The sequence below is a fragment of the Hippopotamus amphibius genome, chromosome 4, assembly GCF_030028045.1.
Source record: "Hippopotamus amphibius kiboko isolate mHipAmp2 chromosome 4, mHipAmp2.hap2, whole genome shotgun sequence".
NCBI classification, from domain to species: Eukaryota; Metazoa; Chordata; class Mammalia; order Artiodactyla; family Hippopotamidae; genus Hippopotamus; species Hippopotamus amphibius.
This window is the reverse complement of record NC_080189.1, coordinates 53357040-53380124: the sequence shown is the minus strand read 5'-3', so window position 1 is coordinate 53380124 and position 23085 is coordinate 53357040. Positions and strand designations below refer to the sequence as shown.

Genomic DNA, 23085 nt, shown 5'->3' with positions numbered 1-23085 from the left:
CACCCCCACCCAAAAAAACAAAACAAAACAAAACAAAACAGGGTTTCCAGGCACAGGGGAAATGCCTGGAAGCCTAAACCAGGTGTTGTTTTCTCAGCTCTTCAGAGCCGCCCCTCTGGCTCCTTCAGGAAAGGGGTCCTCCTCAGCCTCTCCAAGCCTCAGTCTGCCTGGGATGCACAGATCCCAAGGGCTTTGGGGAAAACCCTTTTAAAACCCCGCTGGCTGGAGATCAGCAGCAACAGCTGCAGTGGCAGCACCAGAATTTCTGGTCCTTCCAGCTGCCAGAGATTCCCAGCTTGAACTCTTACTGGAAACGCTTTCTTCACGGCTTCTCTTACGCAATCTAGCGGGCCCTCCCTCCGCTCTCCGGCCTCTTATACCGCCGAGAGTAGCGAGCCCCAGCCCCGAGCCCGAGCGCCGCGCAGCGTCCCCTCCCGGCCCGGCCCTTGGCGCGTCCCGCAGCAGCCGCGCTGGACCACAGCCGCCTCGGAAGCCTCTCTCCCGCAGGTGGGTCACGTTGCTGCTGGTCTTCGCCTTGCGCCTTTCGCCACAGGGCTCCCCTCCCTAATCAGCTTCCGCCCACCTCAAACCCTTGCTTCCAGGACCCCGCTCTGCAAACCCGCTGGCCCAGGGAAGAAGGTTCCAGGCCAATCAAGGGTGTGGCCGGACGAGTTAGGCGACACAGCAATAGGCTGGCTTCCTGGAGTTTTATCCCCAGGGTGCCGAGGAACCCGGAGGAGGAAGACTTAGGGGTTTGGATTCCTCTCTGTATCTTACTTCTGGGTAAAGGCAATCTCAGATCTGAGTCCGCTTCTTGACCAAGAGCTGAAAATGTGTCCTGATATCTCCAACCGCTTCCATCCTTGATCTTGATTCCAATGTCCTTCTGCAGTTTAGCGACTGATTGCTTTTCCAGAGAAATATTGTTTGGAATGTAATTGATTGTGGAGAGTAAATAAAGCCTTTGGTTCCCTGTTTGTCCAGAGGCAGCTGGAAGGTAGTTTTTTTCCTCTATATAGTAATTCAGAAACTTTCTTTAAAAGATGACTGGTGTAAGGGAATGTGAATTGGATGGAGATTAGGGCAGGGATGGATTGGAGAATTCTACTCCTAGTTCTAATTAGAACTTCAACACCTCAGCCTCAGTTTCCACACATATAAAATAAAAGGCTCTAGGACCAGAGAAGCCACAAAATCCAACTCTAACAAGGTGAAAACTCATGACTAAAGATGCTTGCAGGTTTGAAATACACTGAAAATTTCATCAATGCTGTAAGTGTAGCCAAGTAATTACTTTCTTCATAATAATGCCGGTTTCACTTTTATAGGGAAACTACCCAGCTGTGGAGACAGTCTTTTCCCACTGAGTATCTTAGGCTTGTACCACATTTATCATTCAGAGAATACTCTCAGCTTTCCAAACCAATTCTTCAGCCTTGCTGTTAGACTGTCCTATTCCCTATAAATGGCAGTCATATAAATGTCACTCACATGAAAGAACATTTTTTTTTTCTGATACAGTCAGTGTAATTTTATAAAATGGCACATTTATTTGAAGCAGTAACTTTTTTGAGATATGGCCTTTTGCAAGGCCCTGAGTTTTTCAGAATGCTGTGATTTAGCATGGTATGAAATTCCACCTGCCTGTATTCTACCTGCATGGCAAACACTGCCAACCCAGAAAACAGGATGAAGCACTCTCTATTTACCAGGCTTCAAGGCTGTAAGGTAAATGGAACATGTGTATGGAGAAATTGGGTCATAACACTCTCTCCATTCGGCAACATTGATGGTGTTGTCCAAGTTCTCAGAGCAAATTGAGGTTCAGAAACCAGCATGGTCAAGGCCTGACCCCTTTCTTGAGAATGATTTCTGGATTCTTGCCTTGCTTAAGCTTGCTAACTGCTGTTAGAAGTAACCAAATACATTTTTATAAGCCTGTTCATAAACTGAAAACCCTAAGCCTTGAGCCTTGCTCTGAACAGTTTTAAGAAATATAGATTCATTTGTCATAGTATTTCAAAATGGAAGAAACCCTGAGCAGTCACTCAACATTTCCTCATCCCCTGAAGGACCACCCCACATCACTCTACCATTATTCATGACATTATCAAAAGGGTACAGATTCTCTTTTTAAAGTTTCCTGAGTCGTTGATTCTGAAGTCACCCTCAGAAACACATCCAGTGTTTCACGATTCTCACCATCCAGTTCTCTTTATAAGTCATTTGGATCTTTTGTCAACCGCTATTTAAAAATTATTTCCTTTTAAAATCTTAGGTTAATAAGCTGCTAGTAAAAAAAAAAAATACAATCACCCTTCAAACTTGAAGATTTTCCAGGGCACCTTGTAGGTTTCCTCTGGGTTGTCCTCTGAAGAGGTCAATTGCATCTATCTATAATTCCTAGTCTAAGAATTTATGACAGGCTGTGGATAGTGAAGTTTTCTCTGTGGGATTTTTTTTTTTTTTTGAAGTTGTAGTTAGGCCAAAAGTAATAGAAATAAGGTTTACAAGGTCTCTGAAGTCACCTGTTAGACTCTGTGCTTTGTACATCCTTCTGTGCTTTGTACATCCAAAGAGAATGGGTCCTTAGTTAACTATGAAGACAGTTAACTATGAACAGTTCCACATGATGTGTTCAACCTACCATGATATTTTGAATGACTTTTAGGTCATTTCCAAAATAATTTGAATTAACACTTGTTCTTTTGTTTGAGAAGAAATCAAATATGCAAGGAATAAAACTAAGTAAATAACTAAAGGATAATTAATGCTGAAAAAATGCATGATAAGAAAACATACTTGGCCAACATACATAAGCAATATGTTCTTACAAAACCATTATAGAAAAAGGAACAAAGAATGCTTACACTGTATGAAGATCATCTTTCCGAAATACATCACTGCAAAAAAAAAATATACAATGTTCTACTTAAAGAAGTATTTCCACCCTAATTAACTAGGCAGGACATGACATCCTAATCTGAATGCTTCTCCACATTGGTCTAGAAGAGTGTAGTCTGCCATGTGTAAAAAAAAGCCTTACCATACTGAACTTTGATGGTTGCATATTTCTGAAAAGTTATTTTGAGAGAAGTATGTTTCTTTTAAGTGTAGATTACATGATCAGTCTTCATGTCAGGATGAAGATAAGTTCACTTTTCATCTTATAAGGAAGGCAAATGTGTGCAAAGGATAATTTTGGAAAGTCAGGAATTATAATCTGAATAAAAAGAAAGCTAAGAGGTAACTTAATATAACTATATAGCACACCTCTTAGAGAGGGGTTATTAGAACAACACACTAGATCATCTCTTTTGCCTTAGCTCCAAATACTGAAGGAAAAAGAAGGCATCAAGTACAAAGCCAAGCGTTCCAATCAGGTTTTCACTGGTGATGGCACAAGCACTGGGAAGCATGGGAATAGAAGGGCATGGCTAATGGTCTACACTGATTATACATCTTTCATCTATACTTCTCATTTTATGGTGTGGAAACAGTTTTGAGCCTATGGCTGAAGCAATTATGCACAGACTTTGGTGAACTTTCTTGTCCTGCTTTCCAGGCAGATTAGCATCCATTCTCTGTATGTTCAACAACTTCACATGTTGTACTGCAGCAGTTTGACTATGTGTCTACATCTTCCCCAAGTCAGGAGCCCCATGAGGACAAGGACAGTCTAGTTTATCACTTTATCCCTCTTGTGTAGCACAGTGCCTGGCACAGGGAGGCTGTTCAATAAATCTGTCAAAAACATGCAATCCTACCAAAATATTGTTAACACTAAATTTTATTTTCAAAAGATGCTGATCATTATGGGTGTAGCAGGTTATAAGCATAGATGCCCCCTGAACTGTATTAGTTAATAGGGTCAAAGTGTCCTGCCCTTTGGGAAGAAGCATGAGACTGCTGTATACTGTATAGTACATATAAAGTAAGTAGTGGACATTTTTGTAACTTTTTTAAAAGGATAAAGAAATTGCAGAAACCTTGGTATTTCTTCTCATTAACCTTAATTTTAGTAACCCTATTATGTTGCTATCCAGAGTAAGGTTCATAATAAATTTGTAACTATAATACTTTGGAATTTAATTCATTTTAAAGAGTAATTCATTTTAAAGAGTGACATAATGCGATTAAAGCATTTAACTGAGGTCATGAAAGTTGCAATATTGAATTTTTTAAGGTTTTAATTAGTTTAACTTAAGTAAAACACTTGAGCCCTTCTTTAATACCTGAAGGCATGGCATAAGAAATGAAGCCTATTGAACACTTCAAAGGAACTAAGTTACATCAAATCATTCTTATTATAGAAATGATCATCTTTCTACTTATTTCTTCTCCAGTACCCAAGTACTAAAATGATTTCTTAACCCTATTTAATTGCCTTGACTTAGGTGGTATGGGATATGGGAGGGGCTTGAGGAGAAAGCAATTAGCAAGTTGGTAAATGGTTCACTGCAGTTAATAATGGTTATCCTTGACTGAGATCCTAAACTGTGCTTTTTTTTTAATGCACATCTGGAAAATTGGAAGATATGTGTTCGGGGATGATGGACACAAAGAGGTCCTGTATCTATCTCCCTGAGAGAACCAAGAGTCTAGCGGTATCAGACCTACAGCCAAAATCGTGTTAACTCCATGTGTGGGGTGGAGAGGCTCTGGAAACTTCATTGGGGTAGGGAAGCCACATGGATTCTGTTTTCAATAAGAACCTAGGAGCCTTCCTAGAAGGGGGGCCTCTAAGGAAAGAGATTTTAAGGCTTAAAGTGCAAAGTCAGGATTGGGAAAGTGTATCATCCTGTCAGTTCAATTATTTTCCAGTTTCCATTGTCACAGGCAGAGTCTTGGGGAGAAGGGGATGAGAGACAGAGAAAGAGCCAGTGGTGTGTTGGTAAATGGCTCTCTAAGGAAAAAAAACATGTCCTGAATTGTAGCATTTGCTGATTTCCATGGTATGAAAGCGCCCACCATGGCTGATTTCAAACTTCCAGCTGGCAAGCCAGCTCTGGTCACACCACACCACCAAAAAGAGCTGAGAATAAAAACTTAGGAATTATAAAGGAGGAGCAGTTACACTAAAATATATTTATCAACCAGCACTGCTCTCAGGCTTGTATATCAGAGTATAACACAGGAAGGGGGAAGGAGTTTCAAGGGTACTTTCTTTCCTGGGGTAAGAAATGGAGCCGCTGCAAGGCCAGATCATGCTCGCAGCTGGAGCTCCTGGGGTCTTGGCAAGCATTAGAGGTGCTCTGGCCATTGGGAATTCTTGCTTCCAGGGCCAAATTAGAAATGGAAGAAAATGTACCCAAAAGAAGACAAAGGAGACTACATAAAGGACATGTAAACCATCCCCAGGGGATTTCTTAAAATGTTAAGGAGATATGTTGAAGCAGATTGGAGTTACCCCAACAGCAGATGCTGGGAGGCAGGGAACAGGATCAGATCCACAGCAAAACTGCTCTACCTCCAAACTAAGCTGGCAGTTATCAATGTTGAGATAATTCCCAGTGACCTCAAAGTGAGGATAAATAACTATCCGTAGGAAATTTGTTTAAACAAAGTTAATTCTGAAATGATCAAATCACTTCCTAAATCTCTCTGACTATAGGAGGCCCAGAAAAGCAAAACCCACTAATTGACACTAAATATTAAGTGGATTTTTGTGATCACCAAATTACCCAATAAGCAAATGCTCAGGTAGTGTGTACGAGTCAAATGCCACCCAGTCAATGAGATAGAGTTGTATTTCTGATGGTGACAATCCAGGTCCTGATTCACATGCTGACTCTTTGGTGAACGACAGATTTATAAGAAGTTCAGGGTTTAGAATGTAAACAGAGGTCAAGGTAAATTAACTCAGACATGACTGAATCCCTGACCTGGCTGTCATGAGCCCCAGCTTTAATCAAATGAACTAACCAGCCTGGACAGGGGATAATGAAACTACATGATGAAATTCTTGGTCAGGGAATCATAAAATAATCTTCATTTATCTTGACAGATGCAGCTGAGATCTAAATGTGAAAACACGTATTAAAAATATTTTTAATTGGACCAGAATTTCACCAAAGAACTCATATTAAAAATAAATTTTCTCCTAAAGTATAATTAAAATAGATAACATAGATCTGCATTACCTCACTCTCCTGGTAATTCATTGGATGATAGTGAAATGTTACTGACAGAATCATTTTAGCTGCAGCATGTCATAGCTAGTTTTACTTATTAGCAATTCATATGGATATATATCCCCATAGAACATTAATGTAAAGGTTATATTTAGTTACATTCTTGTGACTTGATCAAACTGTACAAGTTAAGATTAGTTTCCTTTTGTGTCATTCTATTGGCTAGCATAAAAACTAAGCATCAATAAATTAGGGTACTATGAGATACATAACATTTTCCCCCAAAACAATTGAAATAATTAATCAGTTTTTCAGCAACCAATCTGCAGTGGTTTCTTTATTTAGATTAAAAGCTTTAAGTGATAGATTTATGTTAGCCTATAGCTATTATTAACAGAGCTACTTCTAAATACCAGGCTAAAATAAGAAATATACTATTATATTTTCAAATAACATATATAGACTGAAGACTGTACTGTCAAAAAATTGTAAAACTCCATTGATATGGGCACATTACATTTTCCAATAAACTACAATCAATAGTCTTTTTTAAACCAAGGGCTTCTGATTTTGCTACAATAATATATACCTGTCAGTAAAAGAATATGTGCTTGAACGTGAGCATGCTTGCTTTCCCTCAAGAGCCTTGATCTCACTAAATACAACAGCTCAGTGAATAAACTGGATGGGTTCATGTATTATTGTAAGTTTTTAAAACTATTTTTTTCTACTGTTTTTTGCTTTCCAATTGTCCCTGGGATATATTAAAACAAATGCACTGAATCAGAGGAAGCTGGCCTAGTTGCAGAACTCCCTCCTGCCCCTGTGCCTGGTGATGAAAGGAAAAATTTGATTGATGGGCTTCAGCTCATTACAAATATGTTGTCAAGTCATCTAGGGCTTTCAGGTTGAAATTCAGAAGGAATAATAAAACAGAAGGAAGGAATTTTTTAAAATCCCTGTTTACAGGCATCAAATTAAAACGAAAAATCCTGTCACATCGTATAGAGTTTTAAAGTGTTATTTGTATTCTGACTCCCAGGGAGGTGCCAACCCAGATGATTGGATTTATGTGCTACAACCCTGACGGTGGGGGGGGGGGGGGGGGGGTGTCCGGAGAGGATACTGTAGGAGGAATTCAAAACCTTGTGTGAACAATCACTTCAGAATTCAAAGCTGAATTCTCAAAGGGAGAAAGGGGCAGAATGTCTTCAATACTGGTTTCATCCAAATGTAAATGGGATATTGTCTGGCACCGTGTGAGAGGTGCTATGAAGGAGTAACTGTAGCAGATTCATGGCTGGGTTTGATCAACCTATAACTTGTGGCTCATGGAAGACAACTCGTCAAAGCTTCCTTAAGGGAGCTGCAGAGCAAAGCCTACCAAGTCTTATGTCTGGCATCCCTTGACCCTCTCCTTGGGGGGCCTGCACACTCTTTTTGCCTCCAGTTTTCATAAAAATAGGAATACTAGGCTATGAGACGCAGCTAATGATTACTTAGAGGAAGAAATTGTAAAGCAGGTGAAATGTTTCCACAACCCCTTACAAGCTCATCCGCAGCCTGTTCTCCCTCTGCCTTTTCCCTCCCCACCATCCCTCTCCAAAAAAAGACACTCTTATCTTTTCCCATTTCCAGTGGTTCTCAGCTCTTTAGAACTGATTTGTCTGAGTTTTGTTTTTTTTAAAAAATACAGATGTCTGGGCCCTACCTCAGAATAATTGATTCAGAATCTCAGGAAGTGGTAACCGAGCATTTAATAGCATGGATTTGTTAAGTAAAAGCACGTAAGACATGCAAATTGTGTAATCCTGTTCCAACACTTCCAAACAGGACATTCAAATAGCAAATAAGCAAATGAAGAAGTCCATACCATGGACTCAACACTAAAGAGGAACAAACTATCTACACGAACTATGTACACATGCACCAACTTGGATGGATCTCAAGGGCATTATGCTAAGTGAAAAAAAGCCAGTATGAAAAGGCTGCACTTTGTGTGATTTCATTTATAGGACATTCTCAAAATGATAAAATTACAGAGTAGAGAACAGATTAATGACTTCCAGGGGTAGGGGGTGGGGACAGAGAGGGGGATAAGTATGACTGTAAAGGGGTAGGGATGGAATAGTTCTGCATCCTGATTGCAGTAGTGGGTACATGAACCTACACTAGGGATAAATGACACAGAACTATACACACCCAATGCACTGATGTCAGGATCCCAGTTTTCATATTGTACCCTAGCTATGTAAAATGTAAATGCTGGAGGAAATGGTAAAGGATACAAAAGGACCTCTTGTACTATCTTTAAACTTCCTGTGAATCTATAATTATTTCAAATAAAAAGGTTTCTTTGCTAATAACATTGATTTGTTAAATATAAGTATTTAAAATATGAAATTTTTGTATTCTGTTTGGATGTTTCCATGTTTTTAATATGCTAGAATCCTCTGGGCCTCTCTGACCTCTGACCTCTGGGAGATGAGAGAAGTAAAAGCACAAGCCAGACTGGCCCTAACATCCTCATGGGATGCCTAGTTGGGAACATCCAGCAGAATGCCGCCCTAGGTTCCCAGAGCCTGGGGTGGGATCTGTAGACAGAGGGAGATGATGGGCAAAACTCTGCATGACCCACACCAGTCCCCCCTCATCACACACACACACACACACACACACACACACACACTCATGCCTCTTAGTGGTGGCTGCCCCCAGGCCCTCACAGGTGCCTCTGCCACCTTTGCATCTGTGTCATTGGTTGCCAATCTCTAATCTATATAAACAATCTTGTGGGCTCACTTTACCTGTCTTGGCCTCCTTCTCTGAGAGATGCTTCCATAGAAAGCAAAATCTGGAGATTTTGGAGACAAACCAGGGGCGAGTCTTGTTTTGTTTCCTGTCATGTAACTGAGGTTTGGAAAGAGCTGAAGTAAGGAGAGGAGACCACTATGCCATAACTGTCTTATCCCAACTTTGCCTGAATGACTCTACTTCCTGTTTACCACTTTTCTTATTTTCCTGATTCCTTCCATCCTACATCTATGAATAAAAGAGGACTAGGAGAGTTTTTTTGAAGTCTTTGAACAAGAAACCTTACTACCTCCATACATCCCTGTTTATACATGGGAGTTATTCTGAGTTACAAATAGCCTGAAATGGGTGTAACTTCCTTCTTTACCTGGTACTTAGTGTAAAATACACCCTCAACAAGATCTCCCTCGTGGTTTAGAGTATGCATACATTTCATTTTCATGAACTTCTATTATTAGGATATTTTTTCCAAAAGTGCTGAATCAAATTCCTCCAAAGAATTAGCTAACATTTTTATTTTTTACATGTCATTTCATCATACCAGTTATGGTAATCTTAGCTCTGATCATTTTTATTCTACCATAAAAACATAATGATAATCAAAATATTGTATTATCCTGGGTTAATTCACAAGCAAAGCCTGTGATAAAGGCTTGTGTGCAGTTAGTTTACTATGAAAGTGACTCCAGGGATCAGGAGTGAGGGACAAGGGGCTTAAACCAGGGAACATGGGAAAGACAGGATAAGAGCCCATTAAGTTGGCCACTGTTTCAGATGAGTAATGCTCTATTCCTCTGGGACCTTCATAGGAGCCTTATGAAATGTGTCAGAACTGTGTTCCAGAAGATGAAAGGGAAAGCACGTATCCATGAAGTCCTGTGCCCCATTGGTCTATGATGGGGCCATGGTTATACATGTCTGAGTACCAAACAGGTGCAGGTATCAGAGAAGTCGAGATAAAAGATCTAGAGCCCCAAAATGAGCCTCTGTTATGCAGTGGAAACCGAGCAGGGCTCAGTTATTGCCCAAGGACTAGAAATAGAACCAGGAGGATCTGAAGTGGAACTCAAGATGTGCGCAACACAATTATCAACCTTAGAACTTCTACAATTTGATACGGAGTAACTAACTGCCCAATGGAATAACTGTATTTCTTTCCATTAACTCCACCAGTGATATTTTAATATTTCCTTACTGTTTTTGTATCTTCAATTTGCCCAGGGATGTCTCTGAAGGTTTAAGAGTGAAAATAAATTTTAATGGTTGGGGTAACAGCCCAAGTGTGTTATACTGGATTGCCAAGCTGCATTTCAAGAGGAAAATATTAAAATAAAATGTGAAAGAATTACAAATGAGAGAAATTCACACTTGAGCTGTTTTTACATCTGTGTTTTGATAAATTCATATGCTCTGAAGCCATTTCCTATAGGGTTTTATTTATGAGAAATAAGTGGGGAGAGCAGAAGCTTCTCAAGAGTTACTGAATGCTATTTCAGATAAAATTTATATATTTCCAATGATCACAGTTATAGAAGCATAATTAACCCTTAATTTATAGAATTTATATAAAGACTACATTAATTAGATCATTAATAGATTGATGAATTAGATGATTATAGCATATTAAATACTATCATAATAATAGCCACCTTACTGAGTACTTACTATGCCTCAAGAATTGTTCTAAGATACATTAATTCAACTGATCCTCACAATGTCTCTAAAGTAGGTACTACAGATCTCTTACTTTAAAGATGATGAAACTGAGACTCAGTTTGAGTAACTTACCCAAGGTCACACAGCTAGTAAGTGGAGCAAAAAATACTGGTGTAGTATAGCTAATATCTTCATTTTTTAAAAAAAAGTTTAGACAGGTTAGAATAGATGAATGTAGAGGCCACGTGGTCAAAATAAAGCCTGGACTCCCTCTCTTTCTGAACTGATTAAGGTGATCCAAACGATAATATGTTAATAAAGACATCATCCATCTCATCGCAGGACACCGGCAACTTTGTCAAATCTATATTTTGCTTGCAAATGTTCATCCCAATATAAGAGAGAGAAAAATAATATATCCGGATAAAGAATGGAGAAAAGTGAGGGGAAAGCCAGGCACACTGGTATTCTTTCAATACACTCACAAACCAGTTCTACAAAGTAGAAAAATTAAGGCATCATTCAGCAATTTGAGGGTTTGAGTTATAACAACTAGTTGTTAACTGATTAGCAATATAATATAAATTGCTACACTAGTTTGCATTTGTAGATGCTGTTAAGAGTTTTTCAAAGGCACAGCTGCCATTTCCACATGATAAGCCCTAATCATATCCAGGTGTTTTCCTATATAAGGTGATGCCCTTCTCTGATATAGTTCAGGATATCAGTCACCAGCTAGTTTATAAAATGATTCAGTTGTGCTTAATTCAATTATTCAAAGAATTTCTGTGGAAGTATAGAGAAGTCTTGTACTTCTTGTCCCTTTTCTCTATGACTTCTAACTACCTACAGAGGTCTGAACAGTCTGCTTGTGATATAGATACACACCTTTGCATAAGCTCAGGTAAGAATTCCTTTCCTCTAATTTGAAAAGATACATGCACCCCAATGTTCACAGAAGCACTATTTACAACAGCTGAGACATGGAAACATCCTAAATGTGCATCAACAGATGAAAGGATAAAGAAGATGTGGTATATATATATATATATATATGTGTGTGTGTCTATGTATATACATATATGTATATGCATAGACACACACAATGGAATATTACTCAATAAAACAGAAGGAAATAATGCCATTTGAAGCAGCATGGATGGACACAGAGAATACCATACTAAGTGAAGTAAGTCAGACAGAGAAAAACATCATACGATATCACTTATATGTGGAATCTAAAAAAATTATGCAAATAAACTTATTTACAAAACAGAAATAGACTCACAGACATAGAAAACAAACATCGTTATCAAAGGGGAGGGGATAGTGGGGGTGGGGGGAGATAAATTAGGAGTTTGGAATTAACATATACACATTACGATATATAAAATGGATAAACAACAAGGACGGCTGTATAGCACAGGGAACTATATTCAATATCTTGTAATAACCTCTGATGGAAAAGAATCTGAAAGAGAATATATATATATGTATGTATAATTGAATCACTTTGCTGTACCCTGAAACTAACACAACATTGGAAATTAACTATACTTCAGTAAAAACAAATACACAAAAACAACAACAACAACAAAATACAGGTGTTTTCCATAGGCTAAAATGGAAAGGGCAAATTTCTGAAATCCTGTTTCAAAGCTGCAAGCTTCATAGGCTTTACAATCTGCAAGAAATTCACCATATGCAGGAACTGAACAGTGATTAGGTCTGGTTTGAAATTCCACATCAAGCGCATGAAGCTTTACTTTAAACCCATTTGGGCAGTAGAAGCAATGTCCTTAAAAACCTTGCCTCCACTTCTCTCCTTCACCTCCTCTTTTCTCACTCTCAGTGCTCATTCTGTACACATGCACCTCACACTGCACGGGGCACACGGAGAAAACCGCTGCTTCCATCTCCGACATTCCACTCTTCTAATATGATCCCACAAATATTTATCAAGAAGTCCTGGTCCATCACAGTCAGTGCTCTTTTCAGCACTGAGGATGCATCACTGAACACAAGAGACTACACTCCCTCCCCCCCCCAAAAAAAAGGTTAACTAAAAGCTTAAACTAAATGCTCAATATTGGGAAGAGAAGATTTTTTGAGAAAAAAATCAATACTGAAAGAAGAAATAATATTCTTTGAAAATGGAGAGAGTACCCTAGATTATTTTATTAGATCCTAAAAACTTCAAGAACTTTGGTTTATTATTAATTTAAATTTCAAAACCTTAAAAAACAACTCAATCACGTGGTTTATAACAGTATCTCAGTTTAGTTTTACCCTGCATTACTTTTACTTTGGATAAGATTAAGAAATATTTTATTATATTGAAAAGTCCTATTTTCTTAGGATGAACTGTCATCTCATATTCTTTTGCCCTATTGTCTAATGGGCAATTTTTTTATTGATTTGTGTGAATTAAAAATATTTTTCCAATTTGATTATCTTGTGACTTCACTTACCATAATTTTTTGCTTTGCAGGTATTATTTATTATTATGTAATCACATTTATCCCTTTATTCTTTAATGGTTTCAAGGATTTATGATATAAGAAAAGGGCCTTTCCCCTCTAAGGTTATAAAAGAATTCTCCATGGCCTCTTCTAGATCTATTATAGTTCCATTTTTTAAAAAATGCATTTAAATCTTTAATATATTTTAAATTTACCTTGAGGAGGAATGTGAGGTATAGATTAAACTTGTTCTTCCAATTGGCTATTTAGTTGTCACAATATTAGCTACTGAATAAGCCATCTTTTTCTCATTGACTTGAGATGCCATCTTTATCATATATATTTCATAGGTTCATTTCTGAACTTTTTTAGTCTATTCCACTGAACATTTTGCTATTCCTGTGACAGTGCCATGTTATTTATTTTAGATTTATAATATGTTAATATTTAAAGAACTAGTCCCCATTGATTAGCCCACTTTTCAGAATTTATAGATTATTTCAGAGAAAACGGACATTTTTGTGAAGCCGAGCCTTCCCATCCAGAGATATGCTGTACATTTCCATTTATATGAATCTTCTCTGAGTCTCAGGGGAATTTTAAATTTTTCTTCATATAGATCTTGTACATATCTCATTTTCTTAAGTTTATTCCTAAATATTATCTCTATTTTGTTGCAGTCATAAATAGGGCCCTTCCTTCTATTAAATCTTCAAACTGGTTTATTTTTTCATATGGGAAGAGTATTGATATTAATTGGGTTCCCAGACAAGATGTTCAATTGTATTTATGTGCATGGCACTTTTTCAGTTGACTTTGAGTTTTCCAAGATTACAGTTTGATCCTCTGCAACCCCTTTTGAATGTCTGTACCTCTAATTTTTCTCCAGTCTAACTGTGTTAGCTAGAAGTTCCAACCAATAATGATTAAAGTGACCATAGCAGATATATATTTGTCTTGATTTATGACTTTATTAGGAATATTTCTAGTAATTCTCTTTTAAGCATGATACTAGATTTTAGGTTGAGAGAGACACTTTGTATGTTAAGGAAATATCTGGTCCTTTTAAAATATGAATCAAGAATAAATGTCAAATTTTAACATAGGTCCATTTGGCATACATAAATATGGCCATATTTTTCTCCTTAATCTCCTATATGGTGAGTTCTATTAATAGATTTTCTAATATTGAATTTACAGAACTAATCTTTACCTTCCTAGAATAATCCCATTTGATTAATGTGCACTGTTTCTTAACAGGCTGGCGGATTCTGTTGGTTAATTTGGGATTTTTGTATCACTGAACCTAAATGAATTGGCCGATAATTTCCTTATTAGTGCATCCTTTGTCAGATTTTGCTCTTGAGATCTTTAGGAGCTGTAAGTGTTCAATAAATGCAGTATCTTTGTGATAGAATCCATAGTTTAAGACAGCAACCAGTAAGCATCTTGGGTTTTTACAGCATTTCTTTAGGCAATAGAAGATTTTGTTAAATAAGATATATGAGAATGAGAGGCCGTTTTTAGTCCTTCCCAATTTTGTAGGGAATATGCTTGAGATAATTCATTAGAAGATTCAAACAACATCAGTTAATCACTGTTTCCTGTATATAATTCTCATTAATTTCTTCAAGAACATTCTTATTTTGTTGGGTCCTTGCATTATTCTCTTTCAGCGATGGAGAAAACTGCAGATGCACTTCCTCTCACTATGTGTGCTTCAGAAAAGCAAGAGACTGTATGTATTTTTGGAACTGGAGATTTTGGAAGATCACTGGGACTTAAAATGCTCCAGGGTGGTTATTCTGTTGTTTTTGGAAGTCGAAACCCCCGGATGTCCAGTCTGCTGCCCAACGGTGCAGCAGTCTTGAGCTACTCAGAAGCGGCCCAGAAATCTGACATTATAATCGTAACAATCCACAGGGAACATTACGATTTTCTCACAGAGCTCACAGAGGTTCTCCATGGGAAAACCCTGGTCGACGTCAGCAACAATCTCAAAATCAATCAGTATCCAGAATCGAACGCAGAGCACCTTGCTCAGTTGGTGCCAGGCGCCCACGTGGTAAAAGCATTTAACACTATCTCAGCCTGGGCTCTCCAGTCAGGGGCACTGGATGCAAGTCGGCAGGTAAGATTAAACCATAAATTCACACTCCATCTTTAAAATGTGAATGTTTTAATATGCACTTACCTCAAAGACTCCATAGCATAATTCTAAAAGAAAACATTTCATCCTGCTAATATGTGTCACGAATAACGTCCTAGGGTTTGACCAAGTAGGGTAACCAGTTGTAGGGATTCATCGCCCACTGTCTGCACCCTCAGCTTTTAGCTTGATGAACCCAATGGCGTCAGTCTCTGGAGGCCTCTTGTCAGTACTAGAAAATAACACCACTACATTGGTTTTGGGGGTTTGTTTGTTTGTTTGTAAGCTCTTTAGTGGAATATAATTGCTTTACACTGTTGTGCCAGCTTTTGCTGTACACCAAAGTGAATCAGCTGTATTTATACATATATCCTCATATCCCCTCCCTCCGGCGACTCCTTCCCGCCCTCCCTATCCCAGCCCTCTAAGGCATCACCCATCATCAAGTTGATCTCCCTATGTTATTCTCCAACTTCCCACCAGCCATCTGTTTCACATTTGGTAATGTATATATGTCGATGCTGTTCTCTCAGCACTATTTACAATAGCCAGGACATGGAAGCAACCTAAATGCCCATCACCACTACATTGTTGGTGAATATCCTTTCCACTCCCACCACCTTGTATGAAATGGGTTCCATTTATTCATTGAGATCAAAAGCAATCCATAAGTGATACAGCAGCCATGAATACAGAAGAGAGCTCAAACTGTTTGGATAGTGGAGAACCAAGTCTTATCATATCACTGTGATATGCCTAAAGTCACGTTCAACTTAAAACCCTGGTACTTAACTATCCAACACACAGGTGCAAGTCTAAATCATCATCTTGTTAAATATGTCCATTCTACAGCGTTGTTTGAAAAGCTGTTAACTACCATACGGCATTGTCCTGCACAGTGCTTAAGGACAGACTTTCAAAATAATTACTGAAGAAAGAATAAATACAAAATTATTTTAACCCAGGTGTTTGTCTGCGGAAATGACAGCAAAGCCAAGCAAAGAGTGATGGATATTGTTCGTAGTCTTGGACTTACTCCATTGGATAAAGGATCTCTCATGGCAGCCAGTGAAATTGAAGACTACCCACTGCAACTATTTCCAATGTGGAAGTTCCCCTTCTATTTGTCTGCTATTCTGTGTGTCTTCTTCTTTTTCTACTGTGTAATAAGAGAAATAATCCACCCTTATGTTTATGGAAAAAAAGATAGGACATTCCGCCTGGTTATTTCTATTCCCAATCGTGTCTTTCCAATAGCAGCACTTATACTGCTTGCCTTGGTTTACCTCCCTGGTGTTATTGCGGCCATCCTGCAGCTGCACCGAGGTACAAAATACCGCCGATTCCCAGACTGGCTTGACCATTGGATGCTCTGCAGGAAGCAGCTTGGCTTGACAGCACTGGGATTTGCCTTCCTTCATGTCCTCTACACACTTGTGATCCCTATTCGTTATTATGTGCGATGGACATTGACCAACAGAACCACTGCCCAGGTAAATCTTTACTCATTTGTATTCTCCTATGCTCGAAATCAAAGAGCAATCCTGCTACATCATAGTCCACTTCACAGTTGTAGAAAATCACTCTTCTAAGTATCTTTCCTTTTTAAAGTAGCTACAATTAGACACCTCATGTTTGCTTTGGGGGTCTGTTTTGTTTTGTTTTTTAATGAATCCAGTTGAAGTCTCACACAACTATTGAGAATGAAAGTTAGATTCCCAGGGTCACTTGAGCCCATATCTGTATTCCCAGGACCCACTGAGATACTGACAAACTAACAGATTTGAGGGCTCAGGAAAACCTAACGAACCTATTTGAATTACTGCAATAAATGGAAGCCAAAGTGTTTTCAAGTTTCTATTTTTATGCATGCTACTTCCTTTTGGAAGTCAAAACCAACCATCTTATAAGTGAGGGGGCTGTCCAAACGTGTCATAGGAATGTAAACAAATTCACAAAAGGGTGCTTATAACTCCATTAATATTTGACTTGTGGGATGCTGTCCTCAATAACTAGAAAACAAAACAATTCTGAGGAAATGTCAAATATTATTTCTGCATAGTCAAAATATTCAGAGAGAATCAACTCAGGGAGTCTTAAAGCAGTCCCAGAGGATGTTCTGTACATCAGTTCTAGTTTGGAAATAACTGGTTTTGATCAATCTTACTGCAGTCTCAAAGTTATCAATCAATAACCCTTTGATGGTATGTCTGTGGATTTCTTTACATTATTTCCCTAACAAATACCTGGGATGTCCTTAGGTAAGAGTCATGTCACAGGGGTCAGATTTCTCTCAAGGTGTGGTGTAACAGACTTGATGCTATATTACAACATAAAAAACATGAAGGAACTCAAACTTCATGTGTGTGAATAATCAGCATATAAAGCAGGAAAACAGAATCCTGATGTAATCATTTGAGAACATCAATTTTTGCTTAGGGAACAGGAAGCCATATGGTAAAGGTTTAAGTAAATGTTTATTTTGTTTTAAGATTTATAGGGTCAATTAAAACTCTCTACACAACTCCTGGAGTCAACTATCATAATAAAGTCCCAATAGAACCAATTACTTTTTCTATCAAAAAATATAATATCTAAGTGTATTTTTCTAAGTGTAACTATTTTCAGTGATTGTTAAGAATTGTTATACAATTTGCCTTGAGCAAAGAAACCATGCAGAGGTATTTTTTCATCCCCTTAAAAGTTTGGGCAGTTTGTGAAAAAAGGAATTTTTAAAAATTGCTTGCAACTCTTCTTAGACAATAACCAAGAAAGAAAACCCATTTAGTACCTCTACTGCCTGGCTCAACGATTCATATATCGCTTTGGGAATGCTTGGATTTTTCCTGTTCGTACTCTTGGGAATCACTTCCTTGCCATCAGTTAGCAACATGGTCAACTGGAGAGAGTTCCGATTCGTCCAGGTAAAGAACTTCACGATTTAATCTACTTTACAGTACAAAATCATTCTGACTTTACAAATATTCTCACTTTTCTCTCATACCTGCATGCATTTTCATTTTGCTCCATCCCTTCCCTAGCAATCTCATAAATATAGCTACTGAAACAAGTTCAAATTAGAAAATGCTAAACTCTGGTACCAAAAGGCAGATCCATAATGGTTTAATTTCTTAGCAGAGCATCCTTTGCCAAGATTCCTGACCACTCTCAGAGCCACAGGTAAGAGTATACAGTAAAAAGAACCAACTACTATTAAACTCTGTGTGTGGAGACGTACTCGGTGCAAGGTGGAGAGAAACCCAAACACCAAATTTCTACTTCTGAAAATCAGCTTTACAATATGGACTTATTGTTATGAAAAGGCATATAATGCAATAATCTTTAAAACCTTCAAAGCAAGATATGCTAGACTGCCATCATACCAGATTCAATGCTGGTCTGTAAGAGGGAAAATCAGTTTTTCCAAACATCAACCACCAGGTACCGCATTAAAAGCAGTTAGTAACTAATTCTATAGACCAGTGGTCTTCAAAGTGTGGTACCTGTACGAACAGCAGCAGCATCACCTGGGATCATGTTAGATACAAATCCCCAGGCCCCACCTAGACCTAAATGAATCAGAAACTTTGGAGGTTTGCCAGGAGATCATTTGCACAAGCCCTCTGCGTGATTCTGATGCCTGCTCCTTGTGAACCAGTATAACAGAAGAGACTATTAGTAACAAATCAGATTTGAACTTTATGGAATTATTTGAATTTCAAAAGTCTTGTGGTTCTCCCAGGGACCATATGCAGTCAACATTTTCTCACGTTTATACCTTTATTCAAGACATTAAGACGGAAGTAAACACTGAGTTTTGTTTTTCAGCCAAAACAACCAACCAAAGTAAAGTTTGCTAATTGCTCTTTATTGCCATAGAATTTAGCTAGCATCTGCTTTTAGCCAGCATTGTATACTAATGTGGTGCTTCTTGAGGACACACTGTGTCTTATTCATCTCTGGCCTCCAGGAAAAGTGATCCAGAAAAGAGTTTTACCATTGAAGAAGAAGGTACCTTATTTATTCTAATGCGAAAGAATTTACTGCTGGGAACCTTTCCCATCCAGTTAGATTAAGATGAAACCACCATGTCATTTGTAAGCACAGTCTTTTTTTAAATGATTTACTGATAAGGAGAGTTAATGTTTTTTCAGTACTTAGCAGTGTTCTAAATATTACGTTTCAAAGGTTTGTGGCTTTGACAAATACCCTTCATTGGCTTAGTGTTTCATGTGAAAATGTAAACAGTATTAATGCATATGTTTTCATTTCTTGCTTATAGTCCAAACTGGGTTATTTGACCCTGATCTTGTGCACAGCCCACACCTTGCTGTACGGCGGAAAGAGATTCCTCAGTCCTTCGAGCCTCGTTTGGTATCTTCCTTCAGCCTACGTGATAGCACTGATCATCCCTTGCACGGTGCTGGTGATCAAGTTCATCCTCATCCTGCCATGTATAGACAAGACCCTTACACGGATCCGCCAGGGCTGGGAAAGGAACCCGAAATTCTCAGAATCGGCACTAAATGGAAACACAGATATTTAAAGCAAAGCTCAATTCACCTGGACTTCTTAACGATGGTATTGTATGTTTAGAGAATAATAATAGGTGCAGTGAAGAAAGCATTTTTCTCCCACCATGGGCTGAAGTTTGTGAACAGAGAAAGAAACCATGCCTGACTTTGAGAAATGGACACCGTTTGATCTCAGGTCTGTGTTGAATCAGTGCTGGTCCCTGCCTCTCCTTTTCCTGGAGGCAGGAGGTGCTGAGGTTGCGATTAGCTTTGTAATTTCACACTAAGAAGTTTCTTTGTTGTGGGCAACATGCATGACCTAATGTCTTGCGAAATCCAGGAGAAGTACATGCAGTTTCCTTCTCTGGTTCAAGGGCTGAGTGGAGTGAAAGAGAAAACAGTAAGATGGTGGCCGCTGATAAAGACTTTATTAGATGTGTCTGAAGAAGAGGGCCCAGGAAGTATCCATAAAAGGAATGAGATTTTTAGTTTGGTTTTTGCAAGTGCAGGTTATCATAAACATTGCCATGGTGAATTCTATGGTTGCGTGTGCTCTTTGATTTGGCTTTTACTAATATGGATGTGTAGTGTGGGGAATTATTTTAATAAAAATATCACAACTGACTGGAAGTAATCATAGGTTGGATATATAAAAATCTATACAGCTGTCATAAGATCCTTCCTCCACAAAGGAATAGGTACAGGAAAGACTGAGTTAAAAATGAGGGCTATCCACTTGGATTTTCTCAATGTACAATAAGCAAAGAAGAGCTGATAAAAGCCCTTGTGCAAAAAGTTCAGATAAACCAAAATTTAAATAAATTTTGTAAAAGTTGCACTATATCAGGTTTGGTATTATTTAGGTTTTGTGGTATGCTTTGTAAATAATATATTCCAAATTTTGTTCAACATTAATCATCTGTGAAATGAATTCCTAGTATAAAAAAGTAGCTTCTGTAATTTGTCATAGTTTGTTGTAAATTTAAGCAGTGCATTTAAATGAATAATGAAAGTGTAAGTTGGACCGATACACAGATGAGAGAGAATTATGGTGTCTTAGAGGAGAGAGGCATGAGCAATGGTTGTCATAGGAGACTTGGTTCTCTCTCAGATCCTTGCTGGAAGGCAGGACCCTTCTCTCTGCTTTTCTGTGCTGATGATGCCATTTCCAAGGTGACCTGCCGCGGGACTGGCCTTCCTGGCTCACACATGGAGCTGAGAGGAGGCTTATATGACCTTCCCATAGGCCGAAATAACCAAAAGGCTTGGGCTTCAACATCTTTCTGCCTGTTCCACAAAGGCCGTTTCTTTTACTTTTTATTTTTATTATCATATATTCTATGACATTATACAAAATGATTAAAATATATTAAAACATCACCCACAATACGGGGTATTTTTCTATAAAACTTTTTGAAAATAGTTCTACCTATACTGGATATTCAGTTTTGTAGGCTTCCTTTTTCACTTAACACACTGTGGCTTTGTCTACTTACTTACATGGTATATGTATTGAATCAGTGGCTGCATAATATTACATCAAATATGCATTTATTTGACCACTGACCTAATTCAACATTTAGATTATAGCCATCTTTTACTAAAACAACATTTCAGAGGATATCTTAACACGAATAAATAAGTTACTTCCTCAGAATAGTTGAGAAGAATTGGGATTAAAAATTAAAGAACTTTTAATAGCACTGGATATATATTGCCAAATTATTTCTAAAGTCAATACCATTGGCATTGAATAAGAGTGTTGGTTTCATTACACCCTTACAGATTTTGTTTTTTATTTCAATTTGTGTTAACGAGAAGATACACAGAATATATACTCCGTTAATTTATTCTTGATCCACCCAAGCAAGGATACAAAAAAGCTTGAGACTTTGAGCAGAACTGTGGTATGTGGTGCTGACCCTAGAGCCTCATTGAGAAAGGCAGGGAGCTTGTCACTACTCATCCCTCTATTTTATGCAAAACAGCCAAGTATTCTAGGGTTGGCAGCTGCTTTTGGCTAGAGAATTGGTTGATGAAAGGTTAAGTACTATCCAGGTTGATCTAAAGAAAGCCTTTGGAGTTAACCAGGTTCCCTTTTTGGTAAAAGAGTAATGTTTTTACTGCCTACATGGTTCTTCACTAAAAACAGAAAATGCCACTCTTGGATTAAAAACTGCTCCACCTGGGCACTTCACACAAGCCACCCAGGAAGCCAGATGTTACAGAGCGCCCCTGGTGGCTCTGGCATCCCTGTGCATTGCTGGCCATGACCCTCAGCCTCATCCACAAGGGCTCCAAGCCCCACCGCTGACCAGAGCAGCCAGTTCCCTCCTTTCGTCCCTCCCTAAGTCCGCCCTTCCCAGACCAACAAACCAACGTGCCCATCCTAACACAGCTGACTCCCCCAGTTTACTTAAGGTGGAAAGAATGAGTTTGAAACAGATAGAAATAGGTGTGTTGGGTGAACTATATTCCTTTTAACTGTTCCAAACTATTCTTCTATATTAAAAAGTCAGACTAAACTTCCTCACTGTTATTATGTTTTCTGTATTCTAGGGAAATTTTTATTACATCATAGACCTTTTATTTTCGTATGTTTTCCCCATACTAAGGGATGACTGCTTTTGTAAATGTGTACTCATTAAACATTGTTTTAAAAATCTCTCAAGTTTTGTAATCATTCTGGTTTTGACTCATCAGCATTCCAAAGAAAGTGACTGAAACACAGTAGTTTTGAAACACAGTAGTTGCAGCATCTGGAACTAAAAATAGCTCCTTTCAGAGAGAAGGAAAAGGAGAGGCAGTACAGGGGTTGAAAAGCACGTTAGTGGATTTGCAGCTTAGCGGATTTGCAGCTTCACGTGACGTGTTTGTGCTCCGCAGGGTGATTTCACGTGATTTCCTGCATGTTTCAGTTTTACCCTCATAGAAGGGAAAGCATCAGCTGGCCCAACAGAGGCAGGGGTAGACTATCCCACACTGGACTTCTGTGGAAGAAATAAAAGGCTTTCCATCCTTCCTTTCTTCCTTCAGGTGGATGCCACCCAGACGGGGCAAATGCCTGAATGGGTAGAACTGATTTCAAGTTGGATTTCAACCTGTGGGACCAGACAGGAAATACCCTGGACAACTGAACAGCTGCAGCCCTGATGGGTGTTATCATTCTTTCGAAAGCAAAATAAAAACAGATAAACAGGGCTTCCCTGGTGGCGCAGTGGTTAAGAATCTGCCTGCCAATGAGGTTCATGGGAAGATCCCACATGCCACAGAGCTACTAAGCCCGTGAGCCACAACTACTGAGCCTGTGCTCTAGAGCCCGTGAGCCACAACTATTGAGCCCACGTGCTACAACT

At 38.6% G+C, this 23085-nt stretch overlaps 1 protein-coding gene across 1 annotated transcript; it reads left to right on the top strand.

Moving 5' to 3' along the window:
* The first annotated feature begins 395 nt into the window (after nt 1-395).
* On the top strand, nt 396-22361 carry STEAP4 (STEAP4 metalloreductase). Its single transcript, XM_057733999.1, has 5 exons — nt 396-507; nt 14743-15197; nt 16181-16708; nt 17975-18139; nt 19498-22361. Exons 2-5 carry the CDS (start codon nt 14745-14747, stop codon nt 19759-19761), a joined length of 1410 nt encoding a protein of 469 aa, XP_057589982.1. The 5' UTR covers nt 396-507; nt 14743-14744; the 3' UTR covers nt 19762-22361.
* The last annotated feature ends 724 nt before the right edge of the window (nt 22362-23085 follow it).

Coding starts and splice junctions, on each gene's coding strand:
- STEAP4 (XM_057733999.1), top strand. CDS start 14,745: ATGGAGAAAACTGCAGATGCACTTCCTCTCACTATGTGTGCTTCAGAA. Junction 15,198..16,180: donor CACTGGATGCAAGTCGGCAG/GTAAGATTAAAC, acceptor ATTTTAACCCAG/GTGTTTGTCTGCGGAAATGA. Junction 16,709..17,974: donor CCAACAGAACCACTGCCCAG/GTAAATCTTTAC, acceptor AACTCTTCTTAG/ACAATAACCAAGAAAGAAAA.